The 18,883-nt window shown below is 47.9% G+C and overlaps 2 protein-coding genes across 3 annotated transcripts in view; one reads left to right on the top strand and one right to left on the bottom strand.

Moving 5' to 3' along the window:
* The window catches only part of LOC130284075 (NXPE family member 2-like), a 67,844-nt gene that overhangs the window by 43,045 nt on the left and 5,916 nt on the right, over window positions 1-18,883 (bottom strand). Inside the window, exon 1 of one of the 2 annotated variants that reach the window (XM_056534039.1) lies at window positions 6,899-7,016. The exons of the other annotated variant lie outside the window; for it this stretch is intronic. The gene's annotated coding sequence lies outside the window, so the exon portion shown is untranslated. Of the gene's footprint in view, window positions 1-6,898; window positions 7,017-18,883 lie in introns of those variants that run through there. 2 annotated transcript variants of the gene reach the window in all.
* PGAP6 (post-GPI attachment to proteins 6) overlaps window positions 16,629-18,883 on the top strand; it is a 49,361-nt gene continuing 47,106 nt past the window's right edge. The window contains exon 1 of the mRNA XM_056534036.1: window positions 16,629-16,984. Coding sequence (XP_056390011.1) covers window positions 16,909-16,984 — 76 coding nt within the window. The 5' untranslated portion in view covers window positions 16,629-16,908. The remainder of the gene's footprint in view (window positions 16,985-18,883) is intronic.

Raw genomic sequence — 18,883 nt, 5'->3', positions numbered from 1 at the left:
AGGAATATGGGGAAATGTATGTGAGGAATATGGAGGCAATGTATGTGAGGAATATGGAGGCAATGTATGTGAGGAATATGGAGGCAATGTATGTGAGGAATATGGAGGCAATGTATGTGAGGAATATGGGGGCAATGTATGTGAGGAATATGGAGGCAATGTATGTGAGGAATATGGAGGCAATGTATGTGAGGAATATGGAGGCAGTGTATGTGAGGAATATGGGGGCAGTGTATATGAGGAATATGGAGGCAATGTATATGAGGAATATGGAGGCAATGTATGTGAGGAATATGGAGGCAATGTATGTGAGGAATATGGAGGCAATGTATGTGAGGAATATGGGGGCAATGTATGTGAGGAATATGGAGGCAATGTATGTGAGGAATATGGAGGCAATGTATATGAGGAATATGGAGGCAATGTATGTGAGGAATATGGAGGCAATGTATGTGAGGAATATGGAGGCAATGTATGTGAGAAATATGTGGACAATGTGATGTGGCCTGCTATATGGGGTCACCTGCTATATGGGGGCAATAAGTATGTGAGGGGCAATGTGAGGAATATGGGGGGCAATGTGAGGGGACCTGCTATATGGGGCAATGTGACTTGGCCTGCTATATGGGGCAATATGAGGTGGCCTGGTGTAGAGGAGCAATGTGACTTAGCCTGATATATGGGGGCACCTGCTATATTGGGGGGCACAAAGTGGGCACTATTACTGTGGTGAACAATACACATGAATAGTTTGTATAGGTTAGGATTGTGCTGGCATTATCAGTCTAAAATGTTTGTCCAGCAGATTCCGTAAAGTCGAGTGGTGGCTGGAGAATTCATGATGGTCAGGGCCAGTGACTGATCAGGGAAGACGTCACCTATGAGTCCCTACAAGTATCTGTAATCACTAATATGGTCTGCAGAGCCTGTGTACAGCTGGCAACTACTTCTATATGGTCACTGTATGTGGGAATATTGATCTCTGTATAGTAGGTTTTCTTCAGTAACAGTGGTGCGACCAAGGGGCGGGGCCTAAAGGACAGCACCAGAAATGTGTCAATGGCCGGAATATCTGTTCAATAATATCAGACATTTCACTGGTAAATCCCATGTATTACTGAAGTGCATGCACTGACTGGCTGTCTGGTAGCGCCTCCTACAGTACAGGGAGGTATTACATGTTCTGTACTCTTTACCTGTACCATTTTACTTTTTTTGGGACACTGTGTGTTCTGTGCAGGATCCTGAAGAAGCTCCTGTCCTCTACATAGACAGTGATTACAGCTCCCAGCAGATCTTTATTACTTTTATATGGAAGGACTGTGCTGAATTGACTTCTCTTACGCATGTCACCATGTTCTACTAAATTACAATTCACACTCCTGCACGCTCGCTCCCCCTCTTCTTTTTTCATCCTTATCTATATAGTCTATGGTCCTATAGCTGGGCAACCAAGGTGCCTCCAGCTGTTGCAAAACTACAACTCCCAGCATGCCTCATTTAAAAAAAAAAAATGTAATATAATTGTAAATATTTTTGAAAATACTTAGTACATTTGTAAATATTCTTTTAAAATTATTTGTATATTTGAGAAGACTTTTGAACTTTTTTGAATAGAAAGTCACAATAACTTTTTTTTTTGTAAAGTAGATTATTCCACGTGCTACACTGCCACCTAGAGGCTTCTGCACATATGGCATCATAGATTAATGAACTCGATATCGCATTAGGGGGTTGTCTAGACAAAGTGTTCTTTTTGTCAGAAATATGGTCAGAAAGAGGGGGTAAGTATGTAATAAAAGAAACAAAGACTCTCTTACGTTCCTCACTCCCTCATTCCTCAACAATCAATACACTGCACAACAATCATTACTATGCACAACAATCATTACACTGCACAACAATCAATACACTGCACAACAATCATTACTCTGCACAACAATCATTACTCTGCACAACAATCATTACTCTGCACAACAATCATTACTCTGCACAACAATCAATACACTGCACAACAATCAATACACAACAATCAATACACTGCACAACAATCATTACTCTGCACAACAATCATTACACTGCACAACAATCATTACTATGCACAACAATCAATACACTGCACAACAATCATTACTCTGCACAACAATCATTACTCTGCACAACAATCATTACTCTGCACAACAATCATTACACTGCACAACAATCATTACTCTGCAAAACAATCAATACACTGCACAACAATCATTACTTTGCACAACAATCATTACTCTGCACAACAATCATTACTTAGCACAACAATCAATACTCTGCATGACAATCATTACTCTGCAGGTGACACTGAAGCCAGAAAAGGTTTCCAGCAATTTGGTCAGATAATCATAAGGGCAGCAGCAGGTCACACCCCGCCATAATAAATGTCGGCTAATGGTGATGACTAAAACCAGACTCAGATGTCAGAGAGGATTTGGGAGGAGATCCCATCAGAACTCATCTATATTTAGTGTTCAAACCACAATGCTTCGTTCACACACGAGTCACCACTGAAGTAAGTGGTAACATTACTCGTACAGTAAAACCCTGCGAGATACGGACGTGTGTCAGAAGAATCACACCCACCAACACATATAACTTATCAATTTAGTGTAATCACCAATTGTACTGGCTTCATCATGTTTTTGCTTGAATTACACCTGGCAGGCAGTTGTGTAGTCTTTTCATTGTCAGTGTGGTGTTGTCTCAGCAGCTCCCCAGCTTCTCCCTCTCTCCTTTGTAGCCCTTTCATTGTAAATGAGGTGTTCTCTCAAGCTCCTATCTTCTCCCTCTCTCCTTAGAGGAAGTTGTGTAGTCCTCTCATGGCTAGAGGGGTGTTATCTCAGCAGCTCCCTGGCCCCTCCTTCTTTCCCAGATCACTGCATCTCAGGATGTCTCAGGAGGTGTGGCTGGATCTGGTCTTTAGGGTCAAGCCATGCCCACTGAGTGATATCACCAACTCTGACCAGCCCCTACAGCCTACATCACCATCCCCCTGTCATATACACATTGATATCTTTATTGGAATGAGGTGTGATTTACAGCATGCTGCTTTGTACTAAACAATGTCACAGGCAGAGGAGCAGACAGGGATTGAATATCAGGTGCTGCAACCTCACCGATTTTGCAATAGTCTGCTGTGTTATGCAATGTTCTGCAACAGCTCTGGGCACGGAACTGGCTATGGCAGGGAAATAAGAAGGGTGAGAGGACTGTGAAGAAGAGCTGAGGGGAAGCCGTGCATTCTGGGCATTGTAGTACTTATCAGCTGCTCAACCAAGTACAGAACTTAGAACCTGAAAACCAATGGATTTTTGGTGTTTTTTTTCTACCCGAGATCTGAGTACCACTTTAAAGGAGTACTCCGCCTCTAGACATCTCATCCCATATCCAAAGGATAGGGGAAAACATGTCTGATCGCGGGGGTCCCGCAACTGGGGATCCCCATGTGATCTCTCTTCTGCACCCGACATTCGTTTAGAGTGTCGGGCGCAGCGCCAGGTGAAGTGATGGCCACTCCCCACTCGTGATGTCACGGCCACACCCTCTCAATGCAAGTCTATGGGACGGGGTGTGACGGCCGCCACTCCCCCTCCCATAGACTTGCATTGAGGGGGGCGTGACCGTGACGTCACAAGCCTCCACCCCACATCACCAGTCATCCGGCATGGAGCCAAGTTTGCTCCATGCACCGGTTGCCTGGGGTGCCACAGCCGAGATTGCGGGGGTCCCAGTGGCGGGGATAGGGGATAAGATGTCTAGGGGCGGAGAACACATATTTGTAATCATATCCACCATTATTGTGATCTCTCCGTGTTGATGATCGATGGAATAAATCGTGTATTGATCAGTACCAGAGGAGGGAAAAGATTATGGGGGAGATTTATCACTGCTTTTAGAGCATTTTTTTTTGTCTATGTTTAGGCGCAGTTCAGGCGCATGCAGCATATTTTAGGACTTTTCTGCACCTTTTGATATAGACAGTTTTTAGGCGCAAAGCTACACCACCTACCAGTAGGCGTGAGAATCACTTCTAACTTCCGCAATTCAACCTTTAACCTCTTCCCGCAGAATCCCGTTTATAGAGGGGAAATTGTGCAGGTCCTTCGTGCATTCCGCCATCTGTAGTTAACCCGGCGATGTGCGGCATTGCACGGGTTAACTGGCAGAAGTCCTGCTGTTGCCAGCCCGATAGCCGATAACTTATACCGATATTCCTGTATCAGCTATGGGCTATTTATCCCCCCTCCCCCCCCTCAGAAGCCGCTGCAGATCAATGATTTAAAGTGGACGCTTTAAATCAATGAACTGCAGGGGCTTTAGCGGGGCCAGAGACCGCCAACCACTTCTCTCCCCCTGCCTGTCCTGGGGTCCTCCCTAGTCCAACCACCACCGCCGCCGCCACTGTCCCATTGCCTCCCCCATCCCTGATTTTATAATTACCTGTTCCCGGGGTCCGCGCTAGTTCTGGCTCCGGCGGTGTCCTGAGCTGTCACTGGACGAACTGATGGTGACGTAGCGTTGAGGACGTCACTCGTCATTGCGCAGCGTGCAGGACGACGCAGGAGCCAGAAGTAGCGTGGACCCCGGGCCCCGGAACAGGTAATTATAAAACCGGGGATGGGGGAGGCAATGGGGCAGCGGTGGCGTCGGCATCAGAGGCAGCAGTGAAGATCGTCACTAATCTTCGCTGCTGGTCTAGGAGTTTCAAAACTACAACTCCCACCATGCCCAGACAGCTGGAGGCACAGCTGTTTTCTAACTCAGTGTTTCCAAACCTGTATGCCTCCAGCTGTTGCAAAACTATAACTCCCAGCATGCACTGACCGACTATGCATGCTGGAAGTTTTAGTTTGGCAACAGCTGGAGGCACACGGGTTGGGAAACACTGAGTTATGTAACAAACTGCGTTTTGCAACCAGCGTGCCTCCAGCTGTTGCATAACTACAAGTCCCAGCATGCCCTTCTGTCACTGCATGCTGAGAATTGTAGTTATGCAACAGCTGGAGGTTTGCCCGGCTATGCGCTGACAAGTACTTGCTAGTGCATGGCCAGTATTTGTCAGTCCAGTGCATGGCCAGTATTTGTCAGTCCAGTGCATGGCCAGTATTTGTCAGTCCAGTGCATGGCCAGTATTTGTCAGTCCAGTGCATGGCCAGTATTTGTCAGTCCAGTGCATGGCCAGTATTTGTCAGTCCAGTGCATGGCCAGTATTTGTCAGTCCAGTGCATGGCCAGTATTTGTTGGCGCTTTCGCATACCAACGCTCAACCTGTGGCACACCCCTATGGGTACGTGTACCACGAGTTGAGAACCCAGGCTTCTGGTTGTTGGTCTGACTCTTTTTAGAAGAAGTGTATGTTAGACAACTTTTCACACTAAAGGAGAGCTGCACCTTATTCATCATTACGCTGCATATTATTGATGAATAAGGCGCATGCTAGTCAAAGTATAGACAAAAAAAATGGTGGAAATTTGATCAAACTTAGACATTTCTTGATAAATCTCCCCCTATGGGCACAAAAAGAGATAAGACAGATCTATCAACTAGAGACAGTGTTGTAGCCTGGGGTTGTAGGGTATACGGGGTGTAGCTGTGCGATTACTAAAGGGTGCTTGCTTAACCCTTTCTATTCGTGACGCCAGTATTGGCTAGCAGCTCCGTTATATGGACAGGGGTTGGCCTTAAAGGGGTTCTCCGGTGCTTAGACATCTTATCCCCTATCCAAAGGATAAGGGATAAGATGGCTGATCGCGGGAGTCCCGCCCCTGGGGAACCCCAGGATCTTGCACGCGGCACCCCGTTTGTAATCAGTCCCCGGAGCCTGTTCACTCCGAGTCTGATTACCGGCAACCACACAGCCGGCGGCGTGTGATGTCATGTCTCCGCCCCCGTATGACGTTACGCTCCGCCCCTCAATGCAAGCCTACGGGAGGGGGCGTGACAGCTATCATTAAAACTAATAAATCTAGCTATTGATTTCTACAACACAGTGGGAGCAGGCACTGTGTGTACACAGATGCCTTGTGTCCTTAGGGCTCATTTACATGGACGGATCCTCAGCATATTTTACGCTGCGGATCCCCCGACAATGGACCCTACAGTGCTGCCTCCATCTGTGCCTGATCATAACAGCAATCCTCCGCTACGAGCAGACACGCTTTTATGTGTATACTCGCACACATCGCGGCTGCTCTCGGCCTAGCTCAGAGAGCAGGAGGAGCGGCCATGATGTGCGCGAGTATACACATCAAAGCGTGTCTGATCTTAGCGGAGGATTGCCATTATGAGCAGCACAGATAGAGGCAGCATTGTAGGGTCCATTGTTGGGGGATCTGCAGCATAAAATACACTGTGGATCCATCCGTGTAAATGAGACCTTAGGGTACGTTCACACGTACAGGATCTGCTGTATATTTTCTGCAGCTGATTTTGCTACCTATTGAAGCTAATGGGTTGCAAAATCAGCTGCACAAAATATGCAGCAAAAATATGCAGCAGATCATGTACATGTGAATGTACCCTTAAGGGGTTAATGATGAACTAGCAGTGTGTTCACCTTCCAGAGGGGTCACTTTCCCTCCTCCAGTGTCCACAGGTCACCAACAGGTCACATTACCAGAACAATTTATGGAAAAACCGCGGCAAAAATTGCGCAGCTTTACTGCGTTTAACGAAAAATCACGGTTAAAACCACTAAATTTTGCCGCGATTTTTCCCAAAAATTGTTCTGATAATGTGACTTGTTGGATCTGTGGACACTGGAGGAGGGAAAGTGACCCCTCTGGACTGCTACCATACACATGACCCAGCCCCAGGATATACTGCTGATCAGGGGGAGAGAGGGAGGACACGGGACATCACTCACCTCACATGAAGCTGCTCTGTGTTCCTGTCAGCTCTCGGCCTCTCCAGTGCTGGGGGCGGAGCCATCATCAGGACCTTCATCCCTGCTCTGCCTGTCTCTGCTAATGATACGCAGACCAGGAGCAGCCAGGGATATCCTCAGCAGCTGCAGCGGGCTCTTTACTCAGCCGGTCAGTCCGCCCCTGGCCCCATACTAGTATCGGGACAGCCCTATTTATTTTAAATTGGGGGGGCACATGGGGGGGCATGGCCTGATCTAGGGGGGGGCCATGGCCCCCCCCCTAGCGACGCCACTAAAATGGGGGTAGTTCACAGGCCCCCCTCCGTGTTCAGCGACAACTGCTGCAGACGGTTGGCAAGTTTTTGGAACAGTTGGGCTGCGACCGCCACAACTTTCCATTGCTCCGGCGCCATCTTGGTACTTTCGCCATGTGGAACATCTCTGCTATGTCTGTACTCTCCTCTTCCTCGTGCAGACTGAAGAGGTTGCTGTGCAGGGCTCCTTTTACAATGGGCTTCTCCAAAATGGCCGTCGGCCGGAAGGACGTCATCGGTGCAGCCCCGACTTCCGGTCCCCCAGGAAACAACAGCAGTGAATCTAAGTTCCCTTTTGGCTGCGACAGATTTACTTGGAAGCCACGCCCAGGGGCGGGTCGTGGCGCAGCGCAGGCTTTTTTCGCGCGCTTCTCCGGCAGCGGATTAACACTTGCAGCGCTGACTGGACCAGAGGATCGTAACATGCATTCATTTCGTACTTTACACATCCTTGCAGCCAATACATCTTCGCCTCCCCCCGTTCTTTTTGCCTGCCCTCTTTGCACGCAACACCACACACACAGTCCCGTACACTTGAATGGTAATTTACAGCACATGAACAAAGTCTTTTACATAGGGGAAGTACTCTGTTAATGGTGGCAACAGCTGTAGGCACACACCCGTATCCTGTTCGTCAGACGCCAAAAAGCTATGTGGTAGCCTGGGGTTGTAGGGTATTGGGGTGTAGCTGTGCGATTACTAAGGGTGCTTGCTTTACCCTTTCTATTCGTGACGCCAGGGTGGGGGCTTTTCTCTGTATGATTGTCCTACCGCCACCCGTCCCAAGAGCGATAGGGAGATAGGAAATAATTGATTGTCCACAACCGGAACTTTTACTGAAGATTTTATGCAATAATGAACAGGAACAGTCCATATAACAAAGTCTATTAGAGCTTGACAAGTGGTTGGGACCTCGTGAGTCTATTGAGCTTAGGAAGGTAATTGTTGCGGTGATCCACTGGATTTAGGGGTTTAGATTCGGTCCAGTAATCACGCTAGCTTTAGCGGGGATTGAGATTTTAACTCACGGTTTGGTTTCAGGCTGAGGCCGGCAGGCTTCTGACCTAGCTTGTCTTTGTAAGTTGTGCAGATCCGTCCTGATAGTCCGGCATCCACGAGAGCAGCAACCCAAGAGATACCACTGCTTGCTTTGCAGCTCAGGAGCAAGAGAGCGATCATTGGCTACAGCTCCCTTATATGGGCAGGGGCTGGCCTTAAGCTCACTGGTCCATAACAACTGCCAATCTTCTGTACAAAGAGTTATGGGTAAACATGTGTCCCAAGGACCTCCAAAGGTCCTGCAACATACCATAGAGGAATCAACATGAATCACATGACCGAAGGTCCTGCGACCGCATCAAGGTAATTAACATTTATATACATTTTATACATATAACACATCAAATTTAAAGGTAAAGAGGCGACTGGGGATTTACTCAGCAGGCGGACCCCAACCCTTACTAGGAACTCTGACTTTGGGGACCACCACACAAGGTACGGTATGCAATACGGTACCGGGACACCACAACAGATTCTCCTCCAGGGCTCAATGAGAGTTTTAGCTTTGCTCCATTTCTGCACATATTCCTGTATCTGTCTTATGAGTCAGGATATTTCATTTCTAATGCTTCTGGTTTTCCTTTTTTTTTTTTTTTTTTTATTAGCCACTTTGTATTTGTCTTTCCTTCTCTTTTTTAGGTCTTTTTATAACCGTGATGATTTTGGAGTCTTCAGATATTTACCCTGTCTATACTCTTCCACCCTCCTCATCATTGCTGATGTCCCATCATCCTTTTGATCCTTATTCACTGACTTTTTAGTTTCATACATTTCTTTGATACATTTTATATACACTAGAATTCTCACATAGTATTCACAGTCTGCACTAAGCTGCAGCTATTACATATAATATAGCATTTTTTGTGTGCAATATATTTTACTGTACATTTTATAATCTGGGCCCCATGGGAATGATTATATACAGTCATGGCCGTAACTGTTAGCACCCCTGAAATTTTTCAAGAAAAGGATTGCAGTAACACATGTTTTGATATACACATGTTTATTCCCTTTGTGTGTATTGGAACTAAACCAAAAAAGGGAGGAAAAAAAGCAAATTGGACATAATGTCACCAAACTCCAAAAATGGGTTGGACAAAATTATTGTCACCCTTTCAAAACTGTGGAAAAATAAGATTGTTTCAAGCATGTGATGCTCCTTTAAACTCACCTGGGGCAAGTAACAGGTGTGGGTAATATAAAAATAACACCTGAAAGCAGATAAAAAGGAGAGAAGTTCACTTAGTCTTTGCATTGTGTGTCTGTGTGTGTGTCACACTAAGCATGGACAACAGAAAGAGGAGACGAGAACTGTCTGAGGGCTTGAGAACCAAAATTGTGGAAAAATATCAACAATCTCAAGGTTACAAGTCCATCTCCAGAGATCTAGATTTGCCTTTGTCCACAGTGCGCAACATTATCAAGAAGTTTACAACCCATGGCACTGAAGCTAATTTCCCTTGGTGTGAACAGAAGAGAAAACTTGATGAAAGGTGTCAACGCAGGATAGTCCGGATGGTGGATAAGCAGCCCCAAACAAGTTCCAAAGATATTCAAGCTGTCCTGCAGGCTCAGGGAACATCAGTTTCAGCGCAAACTATCTGTCGACATTTAAATGGAATGAAACACTATGGCAGGAGACCCAGGAGGACCCCACTATGGAGGAGACCCAGGAGGACCCCACTATGGAGAAGACCAAGGAGGACCCCACTATGGAGGAGACCCAGGAGGACCCCACTGCTGACACTGAGACATAAAAAAGCAAGACTACATTTTGAGTAGAACTTGAGTAAGCCAAAATCCTTCTGGGAAAACGTCTTGTGGACAGATGAGACCAAGATAGAGCTTTTTGGTAAAGCACATCATTCTACTGTTTACTGAAAACAGAATGAGGCCTACAAAGAAAAGAACACAGTACCTACAGTGAAATATGGTGGAGGTTCAATGATGTTTTGGGTTGTTTTGCTGCCTCTGGCACTGGGGGCCTTGAATGTGTACAAGACATCATGAAATCTGAGGATTACCAACGGATTTTGGGTCGCACTGTACAGCCCAGTGTCAGAAAGCTGGGTTTGTGTCCGAGATCTTGGGTCTTCCAGCAGGACAATGACCCCAAACATACATCAAAAAGCCCCAGAAATGGATGACAACAAAGCGCTGGAGAGTTATAAAGTGGCAGCAATGAGTCCAGATCTAAATCCCATTGATCACCTGTGGAGAGATCTTAAAATTGCTGTTGGGAAAAGGCGCCTTCCAATAAGAGAGACCTGGAGCAGTTTGTAAAGGAAGAGTGATCCAACATTCCGGCTGAGAGGTGTAAGAAGCTTATTGATGGTTATAGGAAGCAACTGACTTCAGTTATTTGTTCCAAAAGGTTGTGCAACCAAATATTAAGTTAAGGGTGCCAATAATTTTGTCTAGTCCATTGTAATGACTCATGGCAGGTAGCAGGATACTCTGGAGGTCGTGGATCCGCTGGACCTGTGTGGTTGATGAAGCAGGCCATGCCAGGGAGAAGAGTCAAAGGTGCTGCTGGTTTTCACCAGAGCCCGTCGCAAAGTGGGATGGTCTTGTGGCGGCAGGTGGAACTCAGGTCGCTACCCCTGGCACGACTCGACCACACTGGTGGGTGAGGTGATGCGAGGTTACAGAAGGGTTTAGGCAAGACGTGGTCTGGATAGCAGGAGGTCAGGACTAGCAGCACAGGTGCGTAGTCAGGAAAGTAGCAGAAGGTCAATAGGCAGGCGGCAAGGAGCAAGATCAGGTCTGGAATACGGCAAGGCAACACAGAAACTGCTTTCACTAGTGTAACGTTATGCGCTCACGCTGGCCGTGAGAGCATTGTCCCATTACCTGCTGCTGCCAGCGGGGCTGGGACTCGCATTGCTGGACGCGCCCTCATGCGAGCCCCAGTCCGTCACTCACCTAATGCTTCTCCTGCCCCAGCTTCTGCCTCACTGCTCCGGCGTGCGTGTCCCCGTCCCCTAGGGCACGCGCGCACCGGAGCTTTAAGATTTAAAGGGCCAGTGCGCTCATTAGTGTGATTCCCCTGTGGCTCATTTATATATTCCTCCACCCTCCTCACTCCCCTGCCGGATCTTTGTTGCCTTGAGCCTGAGAGAAAGCATTCCTGTTTCTGCCTTGCCGTGTATCTGATCCTTCGCTTTTGACCCAACCTTGCTTTTCTGCCGCCTGCCTATTGACCTCCTGCTACATCCTGACTACGCAACCGTGCCACCTGCCCTGACCTACTGCTATCCAGACTATGAGCTGCCTTATCCCTCCTGTGCCTCGTATCTCCTCAGCCGCCTGTGTGGTCGAGCCGTGCCAGGGGCACTCCTCTCCCTGGTACGGTCCGAATCATCTGCCACACAGGTCCAGCGGATCCATATTTACCGGGGTTCCTGTCTACTGAAATGTGAGTGTTACAACTAGGCACTAGGGCAACAAAGATCTGGCAGGGAGTGATGGGAGGTGCAGATATTTATTAAAAAAAATAAAAAAAAATATGCAGGTGTTTGTACTAATTAAGGGCGTATTGGCCCTTTATATTTTAGAGCGCCGGCGCGCGTGAGCTAGGGGATGGGGGCACGCGCTCTGGTGCTGCAGGAAGACAGAAGGAATGGAGGAGGGTGGAGGTGAGTGACGGGCTGGGATTCGCCTGCGGGCGCATCCCGCGATGCGAATCCCAGCCTGCCGGCAGGTGCAGGAGAGGAGCGCTCACGGACAAGGTGACTGGCCGGAGCGCGGACCGTAACACCCATTTTTGGACTTTGGTGACATTATGTCCAATTTGCTTTTTTCCTCCCTTTTTTGGTTTAGTTCCAATACACACAAAGGGAATAAACATGTGTATAGCAAAACATGTGTTACTGCAATCCTTTTGTGAGAGAAATACTTCATTTTCTAGAATAATTTCAGGGGTGCCAACATTTACGGCCATGACTGTGTTATCAATATAATATATATAATATTATCATAAAGTTTGCATTTATTTATACTGATATGTGTTAGATCATCATCATTTATGTGCAGGATTGTGAGGAGGAACAGATATGAAGAAGGATAAATAAAAAAATAGTTTTTTTCTGCACTGAACATGGAAGAAGAAGAAACAACCAGGACTCTTCCTAGCACTGCCGCCCCACCAAACTAAATAATCGGAGGAGAAGGGCTTTAGTAAGGGTGCATGCACACCACATTTTTGCTATACAGTTCCCGTATAGGGTTTCAAGTTAAAAACCGTATGGAACTGTATAGAAAACCGTATGCATTGACTTAACATTGTAAACCGTATGTCAAACACATCATCCGGTTTAGTCCATTTTGCGTCTTATACGGTTTTGTCCGTTTTTTTACCCGTACCCAAAACCATAGTCTACCACGGTTTTTGGTCCGGGTGAAAAACTGTATTAAACCGTATATGGTTTTTTTTTAACATGGGAATCAATGGGAACCGTACAGAACTGTATGTGTGTACAGTTCCATCTGGTTTTCACCAGACAGTTTTTGACTTTGCAGTTTTTTTTCTTGGAATTTCATTCAAGCAAGTGAAACTTTATTCAAAATGGAGTGAAAAATTAAAAAGGTGTAAGTTTTTTTCATAAAAACGGATGCAACCGGACATAATTTTTCAAACCATAAACGGTTTTTAACTGTATACTAGTGTTGCTCGCGAATATTCGCAATGCGAATTTTATTTGCGAATATCGCATATTTGTGAATTTGCGAATATTCGCGAATATAGCACTATATATTCGCAATTACGAATATTCTTTTTTTTTTTCACAGTACACATCACAGTGATCATCCCTCTCTGCTTCCAGCTTGTGTGGTGTAAAGAAGGCTCTAATACTACTGTGTGAGACTGGCGTGCAAATTTTCGCCTAGGCGAAAATTTGCAAATGCTAATTTTCGCATATGCTCATTTTCGCATACGCGAATTTTCGCATGTACGAAAATACAGTGATCATGGTGGGGGCAGCATCATGTCTGGAGGAAACCAGGCACTGCCCATCACCTGCCCAATACCATCTCTACAGTGATCATGGTGGGGGCAGCATCATGTCTGGAGGAAACCAGGCACTGCCCATCACCTGCCCAATACCATCCCTACAGTGATCATGGTGGGGGCAGCATCATGTCTGGAGGAAACCAGGCACTGCCCATCACCTGCCCAATACCATCCCTACAGTGATCATGGTGGGGGCAGCATCATGTCTGGAGGAAACCAGGCACTGCCCATCACCTGCCCAATACCATCCCTACAGTGATCATGGTGGGGGCAGCATCATGTCTGGGGGAAACCAGGTACTGCCAATCACCTGCCCAATACCATCCCTACAGTGATCATGGAGGGGGCAGCATCATGTCTGGAGGAAACCAGGCACTGCCCAATACCATCCCTACAGTGATCATGGTGGGGGCAGCATCATGTCTGGAGGAAACCAGGCACTGCCCATCACCTGCCCAATACCATCTCTACAGTGATCATGGTGGGGGCAGCATCATGTCTGGAGGAAACCAGGCACTGCCCATCACCTGCCCAAAACCATCCCTACTGTGATCATGGGGGCAGCATCATGTCTGGAGGAGACCAGGCACTGCCCCTCACCTGCCCGATACCATCCCTACAGTGATCATGGTGGGGGCAGCATCATGTCTGGGGGAAACCAGGCACTGCCCATCACCTGCCCAATACCATCCCCACAGTGATCATGGTGGGGGCAGCATCATGTCAGGAGGAAACCAGGTACTGCCCATCAACTGCCCATTACCATCCCTACAGTGATCATGGTGGGGGCAGCATCATGTCTGGGGGAAACCAGGCACTGCCCATCACCTGCCCAATACCATCCCTACAGTGATCATGGTGGGGGCAGCATCATGTCCGGGGGAAACCAGGCACTGCCCATCACCTGCCCAATACCATCCCTACAGTGATCATGGTGGGGGCAGCATCATGTCTGGGGGAAACCAGGTACTGCCCAATACCATCCCTACAGTGATCATGGTGGGGGCAGCATCATGTCTGGGGGAAACCAGGCACTGCCCATCACATGCCCAATATCATCCCTACAGTGATCATGGTGGGGGCAGCATCATGTCTGGGGGAAACCAGGTACTGCCCATCACCTGCCCAATACCATCCCTACAGTGATCATGGTGGGGGCAGCATCATGTCTGGGGGAAACCAGGCACTGCCCATCACATGCCCAATACCATCCCTACAGTCATCATGGTGGGGGCAGCATAATGTCTGGAGGAAACCAGGTACTGCCCATCACCTGCCCATTACCATCCCTACAGTGATCATGGTGGGGGCAGCATCATGTCTGGGGGAAACCAGGCACTGCCCAATACCGTCCCTACAGTGATCATGGTGGGGGCAGCATCATGTCTGGGGGAAACCAGGCACTGCCCATCACCTGCCCAATACCATCCCTACAGTGATCATGGTGGGGGCAGCATTATGTCTGGAGGAAACCAGGTACTGCCCATCACCTGCCCAATACCATCCCTACAGTGATCATGGTGGGGGCAGCATCATGTCTGGGGGGAACCAGGCACTGCCCATCACATGCCCAATACCGTCCCTACAGTGATCATGGTGGGGGCAGCATCATGTCTGGAGGAAACCAGGTACTGCCCATTACCTGCCCAATACCATCCCTACAGTGATCATGGTGGGGGCAGCATCATGTCTGGGGGAAACCAGGCACTGCCCATCACCTTACATCCCCCATCTGACACTTTACACCCCTCCATCTGATACTTGACATTGTCCATGGTGGCACTCAGCTGCTCGGCAATGAAGCTCCCGGCGGGCACAGATGAGGTCTGGTCTCTGCAGTTATGGAGACTTTCCTGCACAATATACATAAGCACTTGGGCCAACATTTATCATTGTCTTTAGACTGTTTTTTGTGTCTACAAAAGGCGCAAAAAAGGCACAAGCAGGGTTTATTTGCGCCTTTTGTTTTACACATTTCTGCTGATTTTGAGTTGCAATCCACTGATTTTGGCAATACACGTGATATGGAAGGGTTTTAAGAACTGCGCCTTTTCGTGAAGGTGCAAAGCCACTGAGAAGTCTCTAAAACTGCACCAGCCCAGACTTAGCTTATCTTTTTGGTGAATATGAAGAGAGAAATTTCAGAAAATGTGACCTGCACAAAATTTATCAGATGCTCTGTGACCATTTAATACATTTGGTGCTCCTACACATCACCAGCACACACAAAAAAGGTGTAAAAAAAATGCTTCACTTACACCTACAATGATAAATGCTTCACTTACACCTACAATGATAAATGCTTCACTTACACCTACAATGATAAATGCTTCACTTACACCTACAATGATAAATGCTTCACTTACACCTACAATGATAAATGCTTCACTTACACCTACAATGATAAATGCTTCACTTACACCTACAATGATAAATGCCGGCCTTGGTGTAACACCCCCGCCCCTCTCTGTAACTTTACGTGGTCTCCACTTCGTGGCTGATATACTGCAGATCTTCAACACCTCAAATTAGGGGCTGGATATTAAACAATGGGACAGAATGTAACACCTGGGTTGAGAAAGTGTTTCCCAACCAGGGTGCCTTCAGCTGTTTGAAAAACTACAACTCCCAGCATTGCCCGGACAGCCAACGGTTGTAGTTTTGCAACAGCTGTAGGCGGAAAATCTGGTTTAAGAAGAACTGAACAGAATACTTTACTCAAAGTTGTGCACAAAGTTGCTTTATATTTCTTTTTGTATTTTAGATCCAGTACAAGAAATGTTTGCACAACTATTCCCCTCCTCTCCTGCAGGGGGCAGACGTGCAATGTTATAAAAATAGATTTATTTACACAACAAGCACTATCATTGTAATAATAAATTGGTTTAAATTAATTCACTGGATCTACATCATTTTTTACATATATTTTATATCCACCCATTTATTGGTGACAATCAAGCCCAGACTTGAGGTAAGTGTACCCCCACTTTATAGATTTATTTATTTATTTATACTTGGAATCTTTATAGTTTTAAGCTTTATTCGTATTATTTTGGTAAGGTAAAGAGGGGAAGAATCTGTCCCCCAAATGCCCCCTGATCACCCTTCACCCCCTTCTTTCAGGCTTCCCCATTGTAGTATTACTATATACAGGTGTTACACAAGCTGCAGTGACAGGAGGCAGAGCCCAGGGGGCAGCACCAGCTGTGCATCATCCTACCTAGCTGGCTACTTCCTGAAAAGGGCGGGGCTCAGTGTCTGAGGGGGCGGGGCGCTCAGTGTTTATGGGCGTGGATTGCACGAAGCAATAGATTGACATAATATTGCAACATTGTAGCCGTGCCGCGCCACGCCCCTTTCCCCGGGAGACCCCGCCCCCTCCAGGCCAGTATCCTGGATCGCTGTGCGGTGCTCCCTCAGTCTCCGGGCAGGGTTACAGTCTAGCAGGGCACAGTGTACCGTATTCTCAGCTGTGTGCAGTCTGATCTGTGCTCGGACATGTGTGCGGTAGGGGGCGCTAGGTGTGCAGCCTGGGAGTGCTGTGTATTATGATGATGGTGGTCGTAGGGGCAGAAGGAGAGGGAAGGAAGTGTCTGCTAAGCTGCCTGGCCCCCTGATCCGGTATGGAGACCCCCATCCTGCTGCTGCTGCTCCTCGCTCTGGGGGTGATCTGCCCCCCAGCTGCCACTTCTACTCAGGGTAAGTACCACAGCTGCCCTTTGATCCCACGTGACATGGTGCCCTGGGTGCCAGCCTGTGATCACCCCCACCCAGGTGATGACCCCCTTCTCAAACTAGACCCTCAACAATCCTATATTCCTGTGTCCCCCCACCATATGCCCGTGCCCTCATTGTACCCCACTATTCTGGCACTGCATGACCTATACCAGTGTTTCCCAACCAGGGTGCCTCTATCTGTTGCAAAACTACAACTCCCAGCATGCCCGGACAGCCTTCGGCTGTCCGGGCATGCTGGGAGTTGTAGTTTTGCAACAGCTAGAGGCACCCTGGTTGGGAAACACTGACCTATACACTCCAGCTGCCCCACAGGATCACTGACCCTCCTCCCCAAACTGGACCCTCATCATAACAATCCTATAGTCCTGTGCCCCCCACTATATGCCCGTGCTCTGTGTACCCCACTATATGCCCGTGCTCTGTGTACCCCACTATATGCCCGTGCTCTGTGTACCCCACTATATGCCCGTGCTCTGTGTACCCCACTATATGCCCGTGCTCTGTGTACCCCACTATATGCCCGTGCTCTGTGTACCCCACTATATGCCCGTGCTCTGTGTACCCCACTATATGCCCGTGCTCTGTGTACCCCACTATATGCCCGTGCTCTGTGTACCCCACTATATGCCCGTGCTCTGTGTACCCCACTATATGCCCGTGCTCTGTGTACCCCACTATATGCCCGCGCTCTGTGTAACCCCCTATATGCCCGTGCTCTGTGTCCCCCACCATATGCCCGTGCTCTGTGTACCCAACTATTCCAACACTGCATGACCTATACACTCCAGCTGCCCCCAGGATCCCTCACTACTACCCAAACTGGACCCTAATCATAACAATCCTGTAGTCCTGTGCCCCCCACTATATGCCCGCGCCCTCAGTGTACCCCATGTCCTTCCCTACCGGGCAGCCCATCTCTGGGTTCACCCAAATGATACAAACATACCGATCTCTGGGTCTCTTTGCTCAGAATTTGCATGTATCGGCATGTCTGGACAACCGACTGTTTTGCAACAGCTGGAGGGCCACAGTTTGTAGACCTCTGACTCCCAGATGCTGACAGTCAAAACACTACAACTCCCAACAGTGTTCCCAAACTTGTGGCCCTCGGGCTGTTGCAAAACTACAACTCCCATGATGTCATAGACCTGACTGTATCTACCTAGACCAGTGGACCCCCAAATGTGGCCCTCCAGCTGTTGCAAAACTACAACTCCCACTCCCATGCTGGGAGCTGTAGTTTTGCAACAGCAGGAGGACCACAGTTTTGGAGACCACTGATCTAGAATATTGTTTCCCAATCTATGGCTCTCTAGCTATTGCAGAACTATAACTCCTATCATGCCCTGACCGTCAAACACTACAACCCCCAATGTGTAATAGGTCTTGCTATCAGCCCAGTGTTTCCAAACCTGTTGCAAAACTACAGCACCCATCATGCCCTGACCTGCCTAGACCAGTGTTTCCCAACCTGTGGCTGCCCAGCTATTGCTAAAAATACAACTCCCAACATCCTCGTGCCCACGGTTATCGAACCCCCTATCATGTCCTGACAGCCAAAGGGGCACCACTCCCGGTGAGGTCACACTTTTGACTATATCTGCCTAGACCAGTGTTTCCTGAACTGTTGGCAGTGCATGATGGGAGTTGTAGTTTTGCAGCACTGGGAGTAACTGCATTGGCATGGATTTGGCTATAGGGGCAGCTATATAGGTTGGCACACAAGCTACAGATAGTTTTACATATGGAGGGAGTGGGCAAAGGTGGCATCTTGGCATTGGGCACGTGCAGTGCCATGTCTGTGTATTCATTAGAGTAACGAAGTGTATATGCCAATCTGTGCCATTGGGCATTCCGGTT

This window comes from Hyla sarda, chromosome 8 (genome assembly GCF_029499605.1).
Source record: "Hyla sarda isolate aHylSar1 chromosome 8, aHylSar1.hap1, whole genome shotgun sequence".
Classification (NCBI taxonomy): Eukaryota; Metazoa; Chordata; class Amphibia; order Anura; family Hylidae; genus Hyla; species Hyla sarda.
Note: the sequence above shows the minus strand (reverse complement) of the source record. Positions and strands in the feature narration are given on the sequence as shown.